At 34.9% G+C, this 21,419-nt stretch overlaps 1 protein-coding gene across 3 annotated transcripts; it reads left to right on the top strand.

The window, feature by feature from the left end:
• The first annotated feature begins 1,504 nt into the window (after positions 1-1,504).
• On the top strand, positions 1,505-9,714 carry LOC120073723 (ethylene-insensitive protein 2). Of its 3 annotated transcripts, none has more exons than XM_039026529.1 (8): positions 1,505-1,928; positions 2,916-3,747; positions 4,279-4,365; positions 4,539-4,649; positions 4,731-4,943; positions 5,194-5,376; positions 5,497-8,145; positions 8,721-9,714. In XM_039026529.1, the coding sequence occupies exons 2-8, from the start codon at positions 3,499-3,501 to the stop codon at positions 9,102-9,104; spliced, it is 3,876 nt and encodes a 1,291-aa protein (XP_038882457.1). In that variant the 5' UTR covers positions 1,505-1,928; positions 2,916-3,498; the 3' UTR covers positions 9,105-9,714. The 3 variants fall into 3 exon arrangements, with proteins under 3 accessions (XP_038882457.1, XP_038882455.1, XP_038882456.1); XM_039026527.1 differs by having other exon boundaries at positions 1,506-1,928; positions 5,191-5,376; XM_039026528.1 differs by lacking the exon at positions 1,505-1,928 and adding an exon at positions 2,130-2,271 and having other exon boundaries at positions 5,191-5,376.
• Positions 9,715-21,419: the final 11,705 nt, after the last annotated feature.

Genomic DNA, 21,419 nt, shown 5'->3' with positions numbered 1-21,419 from the left:
CAAACACAGTTTTTCTAACTTCAACATATTAACGTCAGATTTCATAACTCAATTCAGTGTTCAAATACCCCTTATATGGATATGTTTTCAAAATTCATACTGAAATGTTAACCTATAATAAATAATTTTTGAAAAAAAAAATGATAATAAATTAGCAAGATTTATTATATTTAAGATTTTATTGAAACTACATAACTCAAATTCAACATTTGAAAGTGCATGGCTAAAATTGAACCATTTCTAAAATACGTGGATTAAAATGATACTTTAACTTAGTTAAAATATATTTGAGTTTTGTTTTATTTTGGCTCATACACTTTAAATTGTTCGATTTTAAACTATATACTTTAAATAAATCTTAAAAATGGTTCATTTATTGTTGTCTCCAAGAAAATATTTAGTCTAGCATCTACTTTTATAAAATTATGAATATATACTTGCATGGTGACTTTTTTGGTGTAAAAATATTATTATTATTTAACCAATTTTGATAAAAAAAAAAAAAAAACCTTAAATGACTTAATTTAAAATTTATTGAAGTTACATTAACTAATTTAAAATTTTATTCAAGGTAGTGTTGAGGGTTGTCCAATGCAGAGCAGAAAGTCTATAGGTAGGTCTAAGTCCAAAGGGCATTGAGAAATGACAAAAGTGGGAGCATGCATCTCAAAAGGGAAATAGTAGTGCATCGGGGCTCGGGGCTAATCAACTAAGTCGATTAATATATTACAATTGGAAATAAAACGAATCAAAGCTAGATTGACATCCTACAACCTCGTACGCTAGAAACGTCTCTATCACTCTTGCCATCATACGAACCATGGTGCTTATGTTAGAGGATTGATTTATAATTAATACCGTGCAACCACTTCAAAGGGAGAGCAAGTAATCTCCAAATGAGAGATTAGGTCCTACTTCTCTTTTGTGTTCAGTTGAATTAATCACTCTTAATACCGACTTAAGCAATCAGAGTGTAGTAGGCTCAGCACCATATTAGTACGAAAAATCTCTTACACAGTAAGCTTTGAGTATCTCGAGACAACACGACTTCAAGTATCTTGAGACAACATTAGGGAAAGATGGGTCAAAGGCCAAGGTCGTTGGGCACCCGCAACGAAATTCAGTACATACGAGATTTGAATGCCAACAATTACATATCAAAACTGAAACAAGATTTAGAGGTTAAATTTTTTTTTAAAAAAAACTCTTATAATTTAGAGAGAGTTAGAATTTAATCTATATAATTTTAAAAATTGGAATTTAGTCATTTTGATTTGTTAAAACCTCGTGAATAGTCCAGACAATTTAATTAAAAAAAAACTCATAAATAAGCTTTAACTAAATAATCTATGTATGATTTATGTGAATTTTATCTAAATATAGACTAAAATTTTAATTATAAATCAGTGGAAAAAATTATAACTTTCTTCAAAAGCGAGGCTGAATTTGCAATTTAAGAAAATTCAAAATACAAAATGATATTTAGAAAAATGAAGAAGAGAAATATTGGAGATGAGTTGAGGAGAGAGGAGGAAGAAGAAGAAAAAGGGCGAGAGAGAGAGAGAGAGAGAGAGAGAGAATGGGGAGTATGGAAGCGAAAGCAGTCTATCACTCTCATCAGCTATAAATGAAAAAGGTTAAATTTTTGTGTGTGTGTGTGGGAGTTTCTGCACTTTCTCACACACAAACTCTCTCCTCCAGATGAGCTTCAAAGCCCACCAGTAACTTTTATCCCAAAATTTCCCCTTTTTCTCTCTCTTTCTCATCTTTTCCCAAAAACTCTGTTCCCCCTTTCTCTCTCTCTATATATAAAGCTTATGCAATTAACTCTGTGGCGTTTCTGAAGCATCTATGAGATCTACTGTCCACACTGAATACATGGATTCAATGAGATTTCCCACAAATTAAGCCATATACGGAAAACCCAGGTGAATAACAAAAGGAAGTAGAACAACAACACCAACAACAAGAGAATTTTCGAACCCTACTTTTTTTTTTTTTTTTTTTTTTTTTTTTTTTATTTGTTAATTTCCCACCTAAAAATAAACAAAACTTACCAAAAAAATTATTCATTTTGTGTTCAGCTTCGTGTGGGTTTGTTCTGTTTATAGTTTCTTTTTAGCGATATCAATAATGTCTCGAAGTCCGTGTAAATGAAACTTGGGTTTTACTTCTTTTCTTCTTCTTCTTCTTCTTCTTCGTCATCTTCGGCTTGCATCGGATCCATGGTTTTTTATTCTGATCTTCCTTTTTGGTGGCCAATTTGTTGTGGTACAGTAGGTTTTGGGTTCTGGGTTGAGGTTTATTTTAGCTGTTTTGATTTGTTTGTTGCAATTTTGGGATACCCTTATTGTGTCTGATGAAAGTCCCCTGGTGGTTCTTCAGCTATTTTTCTGCATTTTGACTGTCTAGGGTTTGAATTGTAATGGGGTTCTATTAATTGAACTACATGACTTCATTAGCAGCTATGGATGTTGACTTTATATAAGAAAAAAAGGGGGTTTAGGGGCTAGGGCCAGGCTTATTTATTACTAGGATTACTCATGGAAGTAAACATATTTGTAGAATTCTCCTACATCCCTAAATCGAGCGTTCTAAAGGTTGCTAAACTGACTTTGTTGAGAATTACTCTGTCTTATAGCTGTGGTCTCAGCTACTTTTCCAGTTTGTTTAGTCGACATCTTATTTTGATTCCTAAAGATTTCACGCTTTGCATGATTTCACAATTTTGTTTTCTTTATAGTAAAATTTGGATTCTGGACTTTCTGTGTTTCTACTTTGTTATTGTAATTTTGAGATCCTATCATCTATTGTTTCTCCGAATGTATTGCGTTACATTAAAACTATTTTCTTCTGCATTACAGTTCTCTCTTTATCTTCTTCTGTTGCTAACCGATATCATTTCATTGATATAGGTCATAGTGAGCATTGGAGGAGGTGATTGTTGTATTGGGGTCTGTCCCATCGGTGAAAGCAGAATTTTCTTTCTTGAGCAGGGTAGTATTTAACAGATTGAAGTTTTGCTTTTCTGGGTTGAGCTCTCTTATTCGTTTGAGATCGTCACTAATTTAATAGGGAATCAAGATCACTCTACCGTTCGATTGGATTTCATTCTAAGAATGCTAAGGAAGATAACTACAGCTACAGTTCGAGGATTTTTGTGCTATTAGGACCGATGGATTGATGACATAAAATGTGCCAGAACAATATTATTGAGGCAATGATGGATGTTCATGTTATATTTGAAAAATATGATGGAACTGGGGTTATTTACAATGGATGATTTTCTTCTTCTTTTTTTTTTCCCTTTAATTGTTGAAATTGTTACTTTTTCGTTAGTAAAAGAGTGGCGAAAGGTTGTAACTATAGGAAACACGAACAGCTGTGATGTAAATTGTTTATCTTGGTGCTTATCAGGACATTTGTAGTTTCCTGGACTTGTTAGCCACGGTTTAACACTGCTCTATCAGGCTATTTTGGGAAATCCCCATTTATACCATGGAATCTACGACATTGTGGACAACTCATCAGTCGGGTGCTATTCATCAATTTATACCTTTCATTGCACCTGCACTTCTGGTTTCAATTAGTTATGTTGATCCTGGAAAGTGGGCTGCAACTGTTGAAGGAGGTGCTCGGTTCGGGTTTGATCTCTTTGTGTTAGTGCTTCTTTTCAATCTTGCTGCTATTTTGTGCCAGTATCTCTCGGCTAGCATTGGTGTGGTCACTGGAAAAGGTCTTGCCCAGGTAATTTATTTGTCTTTAAGGCTTTAGCACTTTTACTTTTAAAAGTGAAACTATTGTTCTCTTCTTGTATTCAAATCAGTATCTTTGATATCTGAGCGATGTATCACCTTTGGCCTTTTGTGCATATGTTACTGCGTTATGTGTACCAAGCAGCTTTTATCTGAAAATCAGTCAATTGACTGATGTTGATTTTTTTCCATGTTTTAGTTTTGAAATATTTTTTACTGGAGACTTTCATGTGTTGATTGTATTTTTTATTCTCCTCAGTTTTGTAAAATGTATGTAGAAGCATTGTCAATTTCTTTTGTTTGCCTGTGTTCCCAGTTTGGGGTTACCCTCAAGAAAACTGTACTCATCTGTGATGTTTGATACATTAGCTTGTAACCTTCACTTTATACCTCTTCCATTTTGGTCTCTGCCATGGGTATAGGTTGATTTTTGTTACTTTTTAAATTACTCAACTACTAGTTGCTAAATGTTACTGGAGGTTGACATTTTGTACCCTATTTTCTTCTGTTGATCATACCAAAGATTTGCAGCGAGGAGTATGATAAGTGTACATGTTTCTTCCTGGGAATCCAAGCAGAGGCTTCTGTGATTCTGTTAGACCTTAACATGGTAATTTTATTTTGTTTCTGCTAATTTATTTCAGGCTTCCAGCTAAAACCGTGATTCAATTTTGTTAAAAAAAAATTTAGTGAAGCATGGTCTATTTCAACCATATTTTAATTCTTAAAATTTGATAACCAACTTCCTTATAAAGCTAACATGTCATCTAAAAAACATACTAGATCTTGGGCATTTCACATGGACTTAATCTTCTACTTGGGTGGGACCTCTTCACGTGTGTCCTTTTGACGGGTGTTGCTGTTGCTTTATTTCCCCCTTTTGCTGACCTTCTGGTAAGTAAAACTTTTAATCACTATCATTCATAATTTTCTCTTTGATGTAATTCATTATCTTCATGGGTTTCTATTTACCAGGAAGATGGCAGGGCGAAGTTCCTGTATATATGCATGGCGGGGTTTATACTGCTCTCTTTGGTTCTTGGAGTATTAATCAGTCAACCTGAAATTCCACTTTCCATGAATCTCATGCTGACAAGGTTAAATGGGGAAAGTGCCTTTACTCTTATGAGTCTTCTTGGAGCAAGTGTCATGCCTCACAATTTTTATGTGCATTCTTCTATTGTGCAGGTACTTCTCATTTCTTCTCTCGTTGTCTTTGCTTGAGCATAAAACTGCAAATATTTTACTTTTCCTAGTCAATGTGTATGAGCAAACAAGGAAAGTCAGAAAGAGATGATTTTTGCTTACCATCAAATGTTATATAATCATCTAGATTTCTTTATACCCTGCAAGGAAAAAAACTTTTATTTCTTCATAATATAAATTTGGATATCCTTATTTTCTTTATAATGATTTTCCAATATTTTTTTTGCAGCAGCACCAGAGTCCGCCAAATATTTCCAAAGAAGTTTTGTGTTATAATCATTTGTTTGCCATTTTCTGCATATTCAGTGGAATTTATGTGGTGAATAATGTTCTCATGAACTCAGCTGCAAATGTATTCTATAGCAGTGGCCTTGCCTTGCACACCTTTCCAGATGCATTGTCTCTAATGGAGCAGGTGCTCTAGAGCCCCCTTCCCTTTTTAATTTATTTATTTTTCCTGTTTAATTGCTACATTAGCACGGTATTACTGTAATGAGTATTGATCTTATTCCGCGTTTCCACCCAAATTATGCAGGTGTTTAGGAGCCCAGTGGTATATGTTCTCTTCTTACTTGTGCTGTTTCTATCAAATCGAATCACAGCTCTCACATGGAGTCTTGGTGGTCAACTGGTCCTGACTAATTTCTTAAAATTAGATATTCCTGGTTGGCTCCATTGTGCTACAATTAGGATTATTGCCATAATTCCAGCACTCTGCTGTGTCTGGAGTTCAGGTGCTGAAGGGATGTATCAACTTCTTATATTTTCTCAGGTTATGGTAGCTCTATTGCTTCCATCTTCTGTGATTCCCCTCTATCGTGTTGCTTCATCAAGAACAATAATGGGTTCCTTCAAAATATCGCAGCTTGTGGAATTTATAGCAATTGTTATCTTTGTTGGAATATTAGGACTGAAAATTATATTTGTTGTAGAGATGATATTTGGTAACAGTGATTGGGTAATTAATTTGAGGTGGAACATGGGGAGTGGTATGTCAATCCCATATGTGGTTCTCCTTATTACTGCTTGTTCATCGTTTTGTCTGATGCTATGGTTGGTAGCTACCCCGTTGAAATCTGCCACTACTATTGTCCAATTAGATGCTCAAGTATTGAACTGGGATATGCCAGAGGTTATACCTGATTCAGCTGCAGAGCGGGAAGACATAGATTTGGGTAAAAGTTCATACAGTGCAGAGCCTATAGAAAGTCATTCAGACCAGTCTACGACAAAGTTTGATTTTGATTTGCCTGAAAATATTATGGAACCTGATCAGGTGCTTGGTTCAGTTAATCAAAATGAGAATCGATCTAGTAGTGTAGTTCCAAGCTCCCCAAAATATGTACAAGAGGAACTTGAATCCACTGAGGAGTTAGTCTCATCCTCAACTGTGACTCATGATGTTCCTGATTCAACATTGGCTGACAAAAAGGTCTTAAAAATTGACTCAGTGGAGCCCGTCGAAAAGACTGTTGGACTGGATGGCGACTTACGTTCTGAGAAGGATGATTATGAGGTTGATAACTGGGAGGCTGAAGAGTCATTGAAAGAGATCTCTGGGAATATACCATCGTCAACATCTGAGGGTCCTGGATCTTTTAGAAGTATTGGTGGGAAAAGTGAAGAAGGTGGGAATGGTACTGGTAGTCTTTCAAGGTTAGCTGGACTTGGGCGTGCTGCAAGGCGCCAACTTACTGCAATTCTTGATGAATTTTGGGGACAATTGTATGATTTCCATGGAGTGGCCACTCAAGATGCCAAGGTTAAGAAACTAGATATATTGCTGGGTATGGATTCGAAACTTGTAACTTCCTCTCTGAAGCCGGATGCTGTTACTAAAGATTTTCCTTACATATCACCTCTTGGAAGCAAAACATCTGATTCAATTTCTTCAGGTTTATATGACTCCCCCAAGAGTCAGAAGGTACAAAGTGGTTTAGAACCACCTTATGGGATACAAAAGGGACACCAACCATTGTGGTCTAACCACATGCAACTTTTGGATGCATATGTGAATAATTCTAGCCATAATGCTCTTGACTCTGGAGTGAAGCGCTATTCTAGTTTGCGCAGTTTGCCTTCTTCTGAGAGTTGGGATTATCAGCCTGCCACAGTCCATGGCTATCAGTTAACTTATCTGAGTAGAATGGCCAAGGAAAGAAATTCTGGTAACTTGAATGGTCAGTTGGAGTCATCGGGCTCTAAATATCATACCTTGGGTGGTGTCCGCGACTCGGTTGCATTTGCAATGGGGCAAAAGTTGCAAAATGGCTTGGGTGCTTGTCAGCAGGCCCCTGCCCCTGGATTCTCCAACTTCGTGGTATCCAGGAATCCTTCCGAGTCCGAAAGACAATATTATGATCTTTCTCCTTCTGGAACTGGTGAGAATTTATCGAGTGTATCTAATACAAAGAAATACCATAGCTTGCCCGATATTCATCGTGATCAGCACGTATCAGATAAGAGTTCTCAGTGGGATAATGTGACTGGTTATGGATCATCTATTGGTAGAATAACAGCTCGTGGAGTGTCCTACACAACTTCTGGACCAAGATCAGTTGCTCCTTTAGCATTTGATGAACTTTCTCCGTCAAATGTCTACAATGGTGCATTATCACCACAAATGAATCCTCATTTGGATTCTGGTTCTTTCTGGTATAGACAGCCTTCTGAGCAATTTGGCTTGGATAAAAATAGCAATTCTGAGAGTAAAGGAATTGGGAGAAAGCATTCAATTAGTCAAGAAGCTTCTTTTATTGTTCATTCAGAGGCCAGGCTGCTCCAGTCCTTCAGAGACTGCATTGTCAGACTTCTTAAATTGGAAGGATCAGACTGGTTGTTTGGGCAAAGTGATGGTGCTGATGAGGAACTAATTGATTGTGTAGCTGCCAGGGAGAAATTTCTTTATGAAGCTGAGGCAAGGGAGATGGGTCGGGTGGTCCGTATGAAAGAATCTCCTTCATTTTCTCCCGATAGGAGATCGGGTTTTGGAATGAAGAATGATACGAACTTTTCAAACGTTTCTATATCCTCAATACCTCATTGTGGGGAAGGTTGTATTTGGAGATCAGATTTAATTGTAAGTTTTGGTGTATGGTGCATTCACCGGATTCTGGATCTCTCACTTATGGAAAGTCGGCCAGAACTATGGGGAAAATATACTTACGTACTCAATCGTCTTCAGGTAAACATTGTCTATTTTTCTCTGTATCACTAACATATATAACCTACTGTGTCAGGTAAATGTCTCATACTGAAAATACCATTGGCCTTAGTTGATCATGTCCATTTCTATTAAGAGTTTGAACAGTTGTGGGGCAGACATTTTTGCAGTCAAAATGGGCAGAAATAGTTTTAAATTATATGAATTACAGATATTATGATGGGATCAATTGTTTTATGTGTCCAACCTAATCATTTGTATACGGATATTTTCAGAATCTGTGGGTTTTAATCTCTTCTGCCTGCAGTGTTTGGGGGGTTTTGCTAATGTGCATCTTACTGGCTCCATTTAAAGTAAATATGAGAGATACAAATAGCAGCGAGGATGCTTTTCCATCTTGTCTAAAAACAATATGCACAATTCGTATCAATGCATGCACGTAGTAGAAACTGTCATCAATTTTTACGTTTAGATTGTCATGGTAGAGTACGAAATGAGTGTCCACTGTGCATTGACTTTCTTGATTTTGTCACTTTTCTTTTTCTCGGCTTTTGCAATTCTAATTTTGTGAACTGTAATGGTAAACATCCTTTCAGGGTATTATTGATCCTGCATTTTCAAAGCCTCGTATACCGATGCCGCCATGCTTCTGCCTGCAAATTCCCCAAGCATTCCAGCAAAGGTCAAGCCCACAAATTGCAAACGGAATGTTGCCTCCTGCTGCAAAACCTGGCAAGGGAAAATGCACCACTGCTGCAATGCTTCTGGATATGGTCAAGGATGTGGAGATAGCGATCTCTTGCCGAAAGGGCCGAACTGGTACAGCTGCAGGCGATGTAGCTTTCCCGAAGGGGAAGGAGAACTTGGCATCGGTCCTCAAACGCTACAAGCGGCGGTTATCCAATAAACCTGTTGCCACTCACGAAGTATCATCTATTTCACGCAAGCTTCCAGTAACATCCGTTCCTTATAGCTCATAGTATTTACCCAAACATGGCGACAGACAGATCACCCAGCTGTTTAATTTTGGAAAGCAGCTCATGGTTCGGAACGAGATGCCCCCCCCCACCCCCCCCCGCCCGGTCTTTACTCTTTCTCACTCTTTCTCAAAACATGTATCAAATCTCTTTGCTGCGAATTTTCTTCCCACATGTTAAAATATGGCTAGGATGTGACTCAATGGACTCTTAGTTGCAGCAAAACTCAAGGAAACTGGTGCAAACTCACATGGAAATTTGATAGTTATGATGATGGTTGCACCAGTTACTTGTGTCAAAGTAATTGCTGGAGGAGAGATCACAAGGTGACTTGAAAAGTTGGAAAAAAAAAGTTAGTATATAGCAGACAGAGCTAATGTGCTGTATATATTGTCTGTCCAAAACTTTCTGAACATTTCAAAAATCTCTTTCCACAAAAGGTATTCTAGTCTTGCTGTTTGTTAGATGATGAAGCTACTTTCTCTCCTTTCCTGTTTCAGTGTGTAAAAAGACAACCAGATCCTCTCGGGTTTTTCGACTCTGTTTTTGTCGATTCAGATGATCTGAATCGGTTCATATCTAGATATTCTAGTCAGTTTCTGGGTTTTCTCTCCTTTCTTTTTTCTTTTCATTTTTCCTTGGTGCCTTTCTTTTGAACTGAAAAGATGTTTGAATGTTTCTAGGCAGCTACTACAATGTTCTGTGGTTCAAATTTCTTTTGATTTATCATAATGTCAATTGGAATGGTTGTTGGAAAATTCTCAGAACAGGCCATTTGGAGGTTTCTCTGTTAAGGAGACATTGGTATTAATAATGTAAGTGAACCTCTGGGGCCTCACATTACACATTCACGTGGAAGGTCTCTACTTTCATTTGCTGTTGATACATGATATCATTTATTATTGCATAACAAGTTTATAAATATCCATCTTGTGACTAATCTCAATCATTTTCCATATCTTTATTTTCACAATATTCGAACTAGTAGCTTCTTTTTTCTAACCTATTTGTAGATAGGTATATTTATATAAGGGTAATGATTAGGTACAATATTGTTTTATTCGACTATTGCAGAGGTTGTACAAATATTGGTATGGTCTTGATAACATTCAAATTTTTAGTTGTAGATATCTTATCAATCAAATTAATAACATTAAACTAATTAATTTAATTAAAGTTGTAGATCTGGTATTTCTATTGACATTTAGTTTATTAATTGGCTTGATATTAGCAATTAATTCATTGATTTTGCTTTTATGTAATGAGGAAATTTTTAAATTAATATTCAATATCTTAGCCAATTAAGGTATATTGCTCTAGATTTTAAAATAATTGTTTATAGTTATATTATTTTAGGAAAAAAAAATCTAAAATGGTGTTGTTAAATTTTAATTTTAAATTAAAAAAAAAACCTTAGTTACAGGGTTAGGAAAATCAATATTAAATGGGGGTAATTCTGTTATATGAATCAAACTAGACATGTTATTTCAATTATTTTCATATTGGTATTCTATTTTTTTTTAATTTATTATAATACAATTATTTAAAGAGTTATACGACTTAGACTAATTTTCATTATTCTAAATTATTTGATAAAAATTTAAGAAAAATAGTTATAAAAAACTGAACCGATTGAAATTTGGAATAGATATGACAAACTATTTTAATATGGAATGATAAATTTAAGATTGGTACAGATAGAGAAGGTAGTTGACTAACTACCTAGGAAAGTTAAAGGCTCGTTTGGATTGACTTAGAAAAAAATGTTTTTTTTTAAGAAAATCATTTTTATTTAAATATTTTTGATAAAAATGGTTGAAAATATACTTCAAATTATTATGACTGGTTGTCGAATATTCTAATTTTTTTCTAAAATGACTTATTTTTTAAATTAAACATTTGAAAATGCATTCCAAATATACCATAAATCTAAAAGATGTTATTTGTCCCTTTTTGCATGTTAATATAATAAAAAAGTCATTCTTGATAAATCAATAAATGATAGGTTTTTGAGATTTTTCCATGATCATTTTTATGCTTACAATCCCAAATGAGCCTAAAGGGTCGTTTGGATTGACTTAAGAAAAAGATATTTTTTAAAAGACTCATTTTAATTTAAACACTTTTGATAAAAGTTGATTAAAATATACTTAAAATCTATTTTGAGTAGTCAAATACTTCAATTTCTTTCGAGATGATTTATTTTTTAAATTAAATACTTTAAAATGTAATCCAAATATACTGTTATGTTATACTTTTATTAAATAGGTCATATGATTGACATTATTTCTTAATTGAGTTATTGCTTTTTAAGAGGTCAGAGTTAAAAGAGACCACGGTCCTTTAATTGTGATTGAAAAAATGAAAATTAAACGTCTCCTCCGATAAACTCTTGTTTTTAATTTTTTGAAATAATACTTGGATTTTTATACTTTTGGCTTTTATTTACTTTAGTTCTTATACTTTTAAAATATTCATTTTGATCTGTATGCTTTGAATTTTGATTCATTTTAGGCTCTATAGTTTCAAGATGTTCATTTTGCTCTTGTGGTTCATTTTGATCCTTGAACTTTATAAGACTAACAATTTTGGTCCCTTCAAAATGATATAAAAGTGAAAATGAAGGAACCAAAATGATCGATTTTTAAAAATACAAGGAATAAAATGAATATTTTGTAAGTATAGCAAAATAAACCAAAGTTAAAAATAGAAGGACTAAAGTAAATATATTTAAAATATAGGGATGAACATGAGAAAAAGTCCAATATATAAGGACGAAATTGGTATTTAACATTTTTTAAAACCAAGAATTTTTTTAGTTCATTAGAAAAAAAAGCTAAAATAACAGAAATTGAGGCTACTTTATAAAGATTATAATATTCCAATTTTGAAAAGATTATATATCTTTTTTGAGGATTTGGCAGGTAGGCATAGAAAATGTAATAGAATACACGATGATAAATTCAAAAACATATCTAATACTATTGTGTTATGGAAAATTTGTCACAAGAACTCCCTTAACTATTTGTCATAAAAGAAGAAGTTAAGAATTGTGTAGGTTTCATGAATTTAAATAATATAATATCTAATAATGTGTCAAAATATAAGTGGAAATAAGACATACCACGATAGCATTAGAAACTTTTCCTATAAATTTGGAGTACAATTATGGAAATGATTCAATTTTGGGTCGAACACAAAAATAACTAGATTTAGGTGGTTACATTTAAAAATTCCTACATTTTAGTTTCTTTGCAAAAATGTCTAATCCTTCATTTGAGTAAAATTCATTGGATTCGTTGTGACAAGAATACCCCCAATTAAGAGTTTGCTATTGTTATACTATTTTTCAAATCTTATCAAATATAAAATAACAATGGATACAAATTTTTTTATCTAAATTAAATAAATTCAAATATAACAATTCTCACCTATTACAATTTTAATTTCAAAATTATTAATTTTCCCATTCTTATCCTCAAGCTCAAAGATTTGTATATGCATGTTGTATATATACGTCAGTAGAAATGATACTAGTGTTAATGAATATACATAGATATCCTATCGAACCTATGACGTGCATAAAAGTAGAAACGTATATTTACATAAATATATCAATATCTAAGTACAACTAACAAAACAAAACAAAATAAATAAATAAATAAATATATGGAAAAACTTGCCTTATGGATAAATTTCATTAAGTATATATGCATAAATACAACAGGTTACAATATAAATAACATGGAGTACATATGTAAACTTATAATAATATTCAATAAATTTATTGGAGTATGATTGACTAATATTATCATAAAACTATAGTGTAGTTGGGTGATTTTATTACAGGTGAAATTCGAGCAACATGTTGTGCAACACGTCAAAGACATTGTTATTAACATTGTACATGTTTGGTAGCAGATTCTGCCAAATATCTTTTTCATATCTGTCCGTGTGATTTGTAGATTTCCATATCTGTCTTCCTTATTTTCCTGCAGAGAATATTTATTCACTCCTAAAAGATATTCTCAATGTGAAATCCGGATTTCCATTTTTCCTACTTAAACAGGAGATAAAAAGGATTAACTAAGTATAAGTTAAATCCTATGTTAAAGAGTAGGAAAATTCTAAGTGTTTAAATAGATTGTTTAGCAGCTTTGAAATAAGCCGGTACTAGTGAAAATTTGGTTAAGTATGAATCCAAAAAGAACTATGCGTTGGAGGCTAGAAAAAAATAGCCAAGTATTAGACAATGCGTTCGCCTTGTGCTAAGCGTTGGTGTTGTGCCATGCGTTGACCACTAGAATTTGAGAGGTTATTTAGGTATTAAAAGAAGCTAAAGTATGGCCAAGAGGAAAGGCTATGCGGGGACAAGCATGCGCTAGCCAATGTCTTGAGAGGTTAGCAAAGCATGCGACAACCTCAAGTTACGCGGACATGGGCGCTAGGTGTTGGAGTTCGCACGTTTGTTGATTGTGGAGTAAATAAGCACTGTTACATGATGAGGTAGACGATCGTGTAGCAAATGAGCAGCGCTACACGATGGGGTATGCGATCGTATAGTAAGTGAGCGGCGCTATATGATGAGGTAAGCGATCATGTAGGCGGGCACTGGACGATCATATAACAAATGCGTGGGGCTAAGCGATGCGGTAGGCGATCGTGCAGAATGGTGTGGTGCTAGACGATGCGAGGAGTCGCGCTAAACGATAGTGCTATGCGATGGGCGATAGCCATGATGTGCTACACGATGGGCATCAGCATTACACGATGAGCAAGAGCTGTGCGGTAGGCTGTTTGCGATGCGATAGGCGCAGGTGCTATGCGATGGTGCTCTACGGCGGCCTTGCTAAACGATGAACTAGGCAATGAGACAAGCCATGGTGAACGCATGATGAAATATCTTTGCGTTGCTAAGGCTGGCGGTACATAAGGCTTGTGAGGTTAGTTGCGTTGGTCTTTAGCAAGAGGCTAAGAACGTTGACAAGCAACAAGGACATACATGCATTGGTCATAGGGGATGCATTAGCAGGAGCCTAGGCGATGGTAAGCTGTACCATGAGGCGTTGAGTTGAGACCTAGCTTGACTCAAGGGTTGTTATGCGTTGGTGGGCGCATAGGACAAGGCTAATAATATGCGTTGGAAGAATGTTGGCCATAATCCTAATTGAGCGCATAGGGCAAAGGTAAGCCATGCGAAAGAGAAGGATATGCGGTCAAGGATGAGTCTTTTGAGTATCTAGCATATGTGACCAAGTTGCGTCAATTGGATGCACAAGGTAAGGTTGCGTTAATTAGACAAGGCACAATCGAGGTTAGTAGGTCGCATATGGGGAAAGGTGTTAGGCGGCAATGGCTTGAAGGGTGTTATGTTGGGGTTAAAATGACACCTCAAGGACACAAAGATGGGATGGACGCATATGAAGTTAGATGGACGGATACGAAGTTGGATGGACGTATTTGAGGATAGTTTAACGCAAAGGCCACACGAGGGAGTGATCGGCCAATATGGCTTGCGACCATAAGGAGGTGGAATGCGCCCATGATGATGCTAAATCATCCGGACATATGGCTTGTGAGGTGGATGCATAAGAAGACATGAAAATTTGAGTGCTATGTGTTGGCTAAAGAAGAAGAAGACACCTTGGATTGCGATGGCGTAAAGATTGCGTTAATAGTGTAAGAAAAGGACACTTGGACATGCGGCCAAGCAGGAGGGTGTCGCGCTAGAGGAGATTTTGGACGCCTATAAATAGGGCCAAGGACTTCAGATGATAACTCGATTTCTCTTCAAAGGACATTAGGAAGTATATGAAGGCCAATTGTGAGGAATCTATGCGTTGATAAAGGAACGCATGCGTTGGTAGCAAGACCATGCGTTGGTCAAGAGGTTCCAAGAGGGGAAGATGTTGTCGGATAGGAAGGTATGGAAGTAGCATCAATTTGGGACGAGGATATCTCCCAGAATACTCGTGCGTTTGGAGTGATTCCAAAGCCACCTCAAAGCTCTGAGAGTCTAGTTTTTCAGGGTAGGGTGCCGGAGAAGAAGTTTCAAGGAATCGGGCTAAAGAATGAGGAAAAGACAGAAGGGTTGAGCTGTCGGGTAAGCTTGGGCTAGCTTTGATGTTTTGATGATTCCGACCAAACCACGAGGAGTTCTGAGCTAAGATTTTAGGGGTTCAAAAGGGAAACCAAGGAAACCTAAGGAACTTCGGAAAAGAAAGTTCCTAACCAACCAAGGTGAGTGGTTATTCCATTGTTTGAATGGTTGATTTCTATATATGTAAGTGATTATATATATAGGTTGTGTTTAGTTCTTCTTTCCTTTATCACTTAGCTTAGGAGCCGTGCGAGCCGACATCGAGGTGTCAAACCTTCCCGTCGATGTGAGCTCTTGGGGAAGATCAGCCTGTTATCCCTAGAGTAACTTTTATCCGTTGAGCGATGGCCCTTCCACTCGGCACCGTCGAATCACTAAGGCCTCGAAAATTTTTTTTTTGGGGGTTTCTAAAGGAATATTGTTAGAAACTCAAAATTAGAAATTATATAGTGACATATTTTTTTTATTATTTTGATTCTAGAATTTCTAATTCTATAATTTATATATTCTATTGGCATGATCGGGAAATATGTTTGTCTGGATATTTGATTTGTATTGTTGTCACAATGCGTGTATATTCACATTGAGAAATGGGATTCATACTCGGGATATTGTTACCGTGCTTGGTAGGACGTTTGGCTGGGATTGTCAGAATATCTGGCTGGGATTGTCAGCGTACCCAAACATAGCTAACAAGGAATGTCGACATGTGCACAGTCGACGGGTTATAGGGTATTGAGCTTGTGTCCACGTTGGTTATCACGGGTCATTCGCGGAGAATACCTGGGAAAAATACATAATCATGCCAGGGTTGTCCAGCTGACAGGTTGAGGAGATTACATTTTGCTATGTGATTATTGTTGATTGTGGAATTGTTTTCCCAAAGATGAATTTCTAAAATCTAACTTATGTTTGTTAAAACTACCACTCACTGAACTTTGCAGCTAACGTTTTCTATGTTTTATNCCCCCCACAGGTAGCGGAAGATGAGGAGTTCCAGGGTGCTGTTGTAAACTTTGTAATTAAGTCTTGAAGTTGTATGAACATTACATTGTTGTAATATAAAATGAGTCTACTTAATCAGTTGTTGTTATCTCCTTAACTTAAAGTTTATTGAGTGTAGTAAAGAGGTTTAGTTGGACAGTAGGTATCATAAAAGGGTGGTATTTGTGGTCCCTCACGCGTCTCCTCGGGCTCAGGAGTGCGGGCACGGGGCGAGGTGTGACACTCAAAGATAACCTTATTAATATTGTATTTTTATTCAATTTTAGGGTTAGCCGCCTAACTAGAAAAGTATGTACTGAGAGTTTTGAGCTTAGGACTTGTCTAAGCCTTAACCTCCATGTATTATTATTGAAAATCTTTATATTTGTCGTTGAGATCTTTTTGGTTCGGCAACTATTGTAGAACTCGGGAGGAGTTTGATTTAATATTGTATTTAGGGGGAGCCTAAGTACGTTAAAGATGATGAAAACTCATATTTAGGGGAGTCTAAATATGACGAATGTGAGGGAATCTCACTCTTAGGATTGAGGGGATCTCATACAAAACTTGAAAAAGTATTATTGTAGAAGTAAAGGGAGCTCAAACTTAGGGGGAGCCTAAGTTGAAACGGAAACTATACATGAGTCATAAAGAGGGAGCCTATCAGATAAGTACTTTCGTTATAATTGTTAAATTCTTTATAGTGGAATTTCGTTCCATTAGGCACACTGTCCCCAGACGTAGGTGTTTTTGCACCGAAATGGATAGCTAATCTCCGTGTCGTTAATTTTTTGTTTGATTTCATGTTGCTCACTTGTCATACATATTGTTTGTGACGTCATGCTTGATATTGTATTCTGTGTTAGATCCACCTAATTTTTAATATTCAATAAAAGTAAGATTACAATGGTATACCCAGACGACTTATAGGACCTATACAAGGTTACAATGGTATTTACATATGAGATTGTAATGATTGCATACAAAATTAATATTAACCGACATCAATGGCTTTGTAGAGTGCACTCCTCCATTTGAAATTCAAAACCCACCTTATTCTCCAATCTCAAACCGTAAAAGAGAAACCCATCAAACCCTTTAACTTGCTTAGACTAAGATTTCAATTAGAATGTAGAACTTCTACTTGAGTTTGCTAACAATTTGCACATAAGTGATGATGAATGTTGCACAACGCCATGCCTAAAAAACTGCATAAATTCAGTTTGCTTTAGTCCATTGAAGACACAACTAGGGTAGGATCGAAGACAGGTATAGAAAGCAACTTCACCAATAGACGTTGTACTTTTCTCTTTCATTCCTTCACCATGATCCACTACCTTTGTTTATGTTTTCGTTGTCATCGATAAAAGAATCTTGTGGCATAGTAAGAAAATGAACGCATCGCATAAAATTTAAATGAAAAATCTCAACCCTAAATATAAAGAATATAAATAATAATATTTTTATAAATATTTATAGTCTTCGGTTGGTTTTGGGTTAAAAGAATATATATTATTCAAATCTTCTCGAAAATCTCTTACTTCTTACGAAAAAATTGTATTTATGTTGTTATGGTATATCTGTAAATAACTAGATATACAGAGATATAAGTAGAATAAGAAATCTCCACTCTCTCCTAGTGAAAATTTGATAAGCACTTTTACAATATTATTGACAATTTAGGCATATCTCAATATTGGGTATTTTAGTTAGGCATTTCTCATAATTTTCCTTCAATTTTTCTGATTGTGCGCCTTTTATCTTTGACCTAACGGGAAGGGCCTGAAGCCGAAGACAACAAGCCCAAATTTAACTGGCATTATGGGCCTCCTCCATTGAAGGCCCAAGATCGGCCCAAGTGATCTGTCCAATAAGTTTTGTAAGAGTACAAATATTGGAAATTAGTTGAGAAATTGCGGCAGATGGCGAATATTAAACACCACTTTTAATTTTTGGCCATTTTTTAGAATTAATGAAATATGACCCTCTCATTATTTTAGGGTCCCACTACTCACTTTGGTTTGATTTTATTTCAGGTATTCAATAGATCTGTTTTTGTATAAAGTCTTGTCATCTCTATTGTAAAGTATCTCATCGGTCATCGTATTTCTTTTTAATAAATCTGCAGGTGCTATTCCGATGGTGTCAAATACAATAATGGTGATAATATATCAAACAATTCTATACGTCTTTTTTAACCAAGGTAACTAACCAAACGATAGAGGAGATGACTCATCTAAATCACATTGTTCATATTTGTAGTTTGTTTTTCTTCATCTTCATCATCACTGACGTGGTTGAGGTGAAGCCACTATACTACTGGATTGACGACTAAGCAAAATTATCGTTGTTCATGGTCGGCGGATCAAGATGAAGCAGATTCATTTGCTTTTCAAATTGTTTATACGTGGACGAGGTTTGAAGTACATAAGAATAGTGTAAGTGGGCCTAGTATAAAGTATTTATGTAATTTATTTGACAGTTTTTTTGTATTTTGAAGGTTTTAACTATTACAGTATTTATGTTGGATGTAAGTTATTTTTATTATAAGAAAAATATGATGAAGATATATTCATAGTATTTTTATGGCTTAGTCTAACGAACATTTAAATTATTTTTGACATGTGTCAAAATATGACAATATTTAAATTTCTCTATTTTTTTAAATAGGGGTATTTCTAAGGTGTAATATGTGAAAAGTTTGATCAATACAAGATATTTAATGGTTATTTTGAGTATAAGGTATTTGTTTTTTTTAATATCTAAACTTTAGTTGTCATAATTATTGCATTATGATAGATTATATTTTTTTTATTATTATTTTTTAAAAATGAATGGACCTTTTTTGTTATAATGTTTTTTTAAATGAGGAGATCTTTTCTGGTTATTATTTTTTTTTAATGAAGAGAGTTATTTTCGGTGATTAGTATGATTTTATTGTATTTTTTAGTTAAGTGGTTAGATAATTAGATTTGTCTAAGTTAGTAGAATTTGTTTTTAAATACACCTAAAATGTAGTGATTGGATAGGGATAGATTTGTCATTTTCAAAATTATGATATTGACCGTGCTGGTTTCTTGGTTATTTTCATAAGTAGAAACTTTATTGGTCATTTTTTAAAAAGCCTATTACAATTTGGCATTCTTCAAAGAACCCAAATTAGTTTTAATGGTCAAATTAAACCGTGTGTATTGTTAAAGTGCTATAAATAGCATGAAAAACTAGAACGTCAAGTGGAGTTTAGCTCGGTTCTTAAATTTCATAAAACTGAAATATGACGTTCAATTTCAATTTGGCATTTGCTACTAGGTGATAAGAGAGAAACGAGAAGTAAAAAAATTACACTCAACTAAATCGTCACTAATTTGATTTAGATCTTAATATAAATTGAACATGTTAGTTTGTATTTAAATCAAACAAACAATTATTAATTTTTTTAATCTTTTTTATTGAAACCCCTAGTCAAAACTAAATCGAACCAATGATATATTGGATGAATGACCAACTGTACTATTATTTTTGTTTTTAACATTTTAATAATTATATAGCACATATATATTTGTTGTTATTATCTTTTTTTTAGAAAAAAATATCAACGCCCTTTGGGTAACCATTTTGTTTGTGAAAATTAAGCCTATGGACGCTATTTTTACCTTCAAATTTATGGTTTAAAAAGAAAACTAAAAAAGTAGTTTTTAAAAAGTTGTTTTTGAAATTTGGTTAAGAATTCAACAATTGTAGTTAAGAAATATGCAAATTAAGAAAAATGGATGAAATAAACTTAATTTTAAGAAACAAAGACAAAAAATCAAATGATTACTAAACATGATCTAAATCATTATTTAAAAAAAAAAATAAAGAAAAACCTTTAGTTTTGATTGATACACACCCACATACACCGACAAGTGCATACACACATATGCACGGACATGCATATGCACGTGCATACGTGCACACATAAATACATAGGCATGTAAATGTACATGCGCGCACACACGCACCCACGCGCATGCACACCCGCACACCTACCTGCACCCACCCACACATATGTATGCACACGTTCACTTGCGCATGCACACTATTAATTAAAAAAAAAAAGGAAAAAAAATGACCCATTTAAAATAAATAATATACCTAATTAAGGATAGAAAAACCAACATGAAACCAAACAATGCAAAACTGTACAAGGTTTTCCTTAATTGAACAGCGATTTGCTTCCTAGTGAGCTTAAAAATTGAGAATACTGAAACCAATTATCACCCTAATTGGTTGGTTTGAAAATTCAAATTATATGCCGACTGACTTTGCAAAATCAAATTTTGATCTATGACCAATTTTTATTTCTTCTAGAAAAAGTTTTAATTTTCAAAAATAAAAAATAAAAAAATCAAATGGTTATAATTAGATTTTTATTCAATAATTAAAAGTGCACTCAAATTAAGATTGACAACAGAATCGGAACGGGGTGGGGGACATCCCCCGTCCCGGGCCCTGTAGGGGAAATTCTCCCCCACCCCCGCCCCCGTCTCCACCAATGACGAGACAGGGATGGAGATTCTCTATTAGGAAAACGGGTACCCGTGGGTCCCATTCTTCGTTTCCCACGCAATTCTCCTACTAGTTCTCCACGGATTTCCCAATTTTTTTTAATTAAAATTTGATTTTATTTAAGTTTTTTATGTTTGGACTTGGCTTCTTGAGCTTAGAGTTAGAATTGGATATTTAATATTGGGCTACAATTCAATACTATACATTATAAACATATATATAAATAAATATTTATAAAAATATAAATATATCAAATCGGGGGTCAAGGATTAATCGGGGTCGGGATTGGGGCGGAGATATCGTCCCCGTCCCGTCTCCGGATGGGGTCTCGAAAATTTTTCCCAGTTTGACCCCATTTTCGATTGGGGGGATTTTTCGCTTCGATCGGGATGGATCCCCACGAGAAATTTTGTCAACCCTAACTCAAATATTGCTCCACCAAATCTCTGATTTAAAAAATGTAAAAAAGTAATTAGAAAGCACACCATCCTCGACTTTTAAAATTGTAAAGCACATATTTATTATTTAGACTAGAAAATTCTCTTTAAATTGTGATTGGATTAGCGGAAGGAAAAATGAAGGTGTTTGAAACTTCACGAAATGGGTCACGTCACAATCACAAGGCCCCCACCCTTTGGACTTTTATCGAGTGGCCTTCAGATATACACATTTATTTATTTATTTAT

This window comes from Benincasa hispida, chromosome 3 (assembly GCF_009727055.1).
Source record: "Benincasa hispida cultivar B227 chromosome 3, ASM972705v1, whole genome shotgun sequence".
In the NCBI taxonomy this organism is placed as follows: Eukaryota; Viridiplantae; Streptophyta; class Magnoliopsida; order Cucurbitales; family Cucurbitaceae; genus Benincasa; species Benincasa hispida.
The sequence above is the reverse complement of the archived record's forward strand: the minus strand, read 5'-3'. Positions and strand labels throughout refer to the sequence as shown.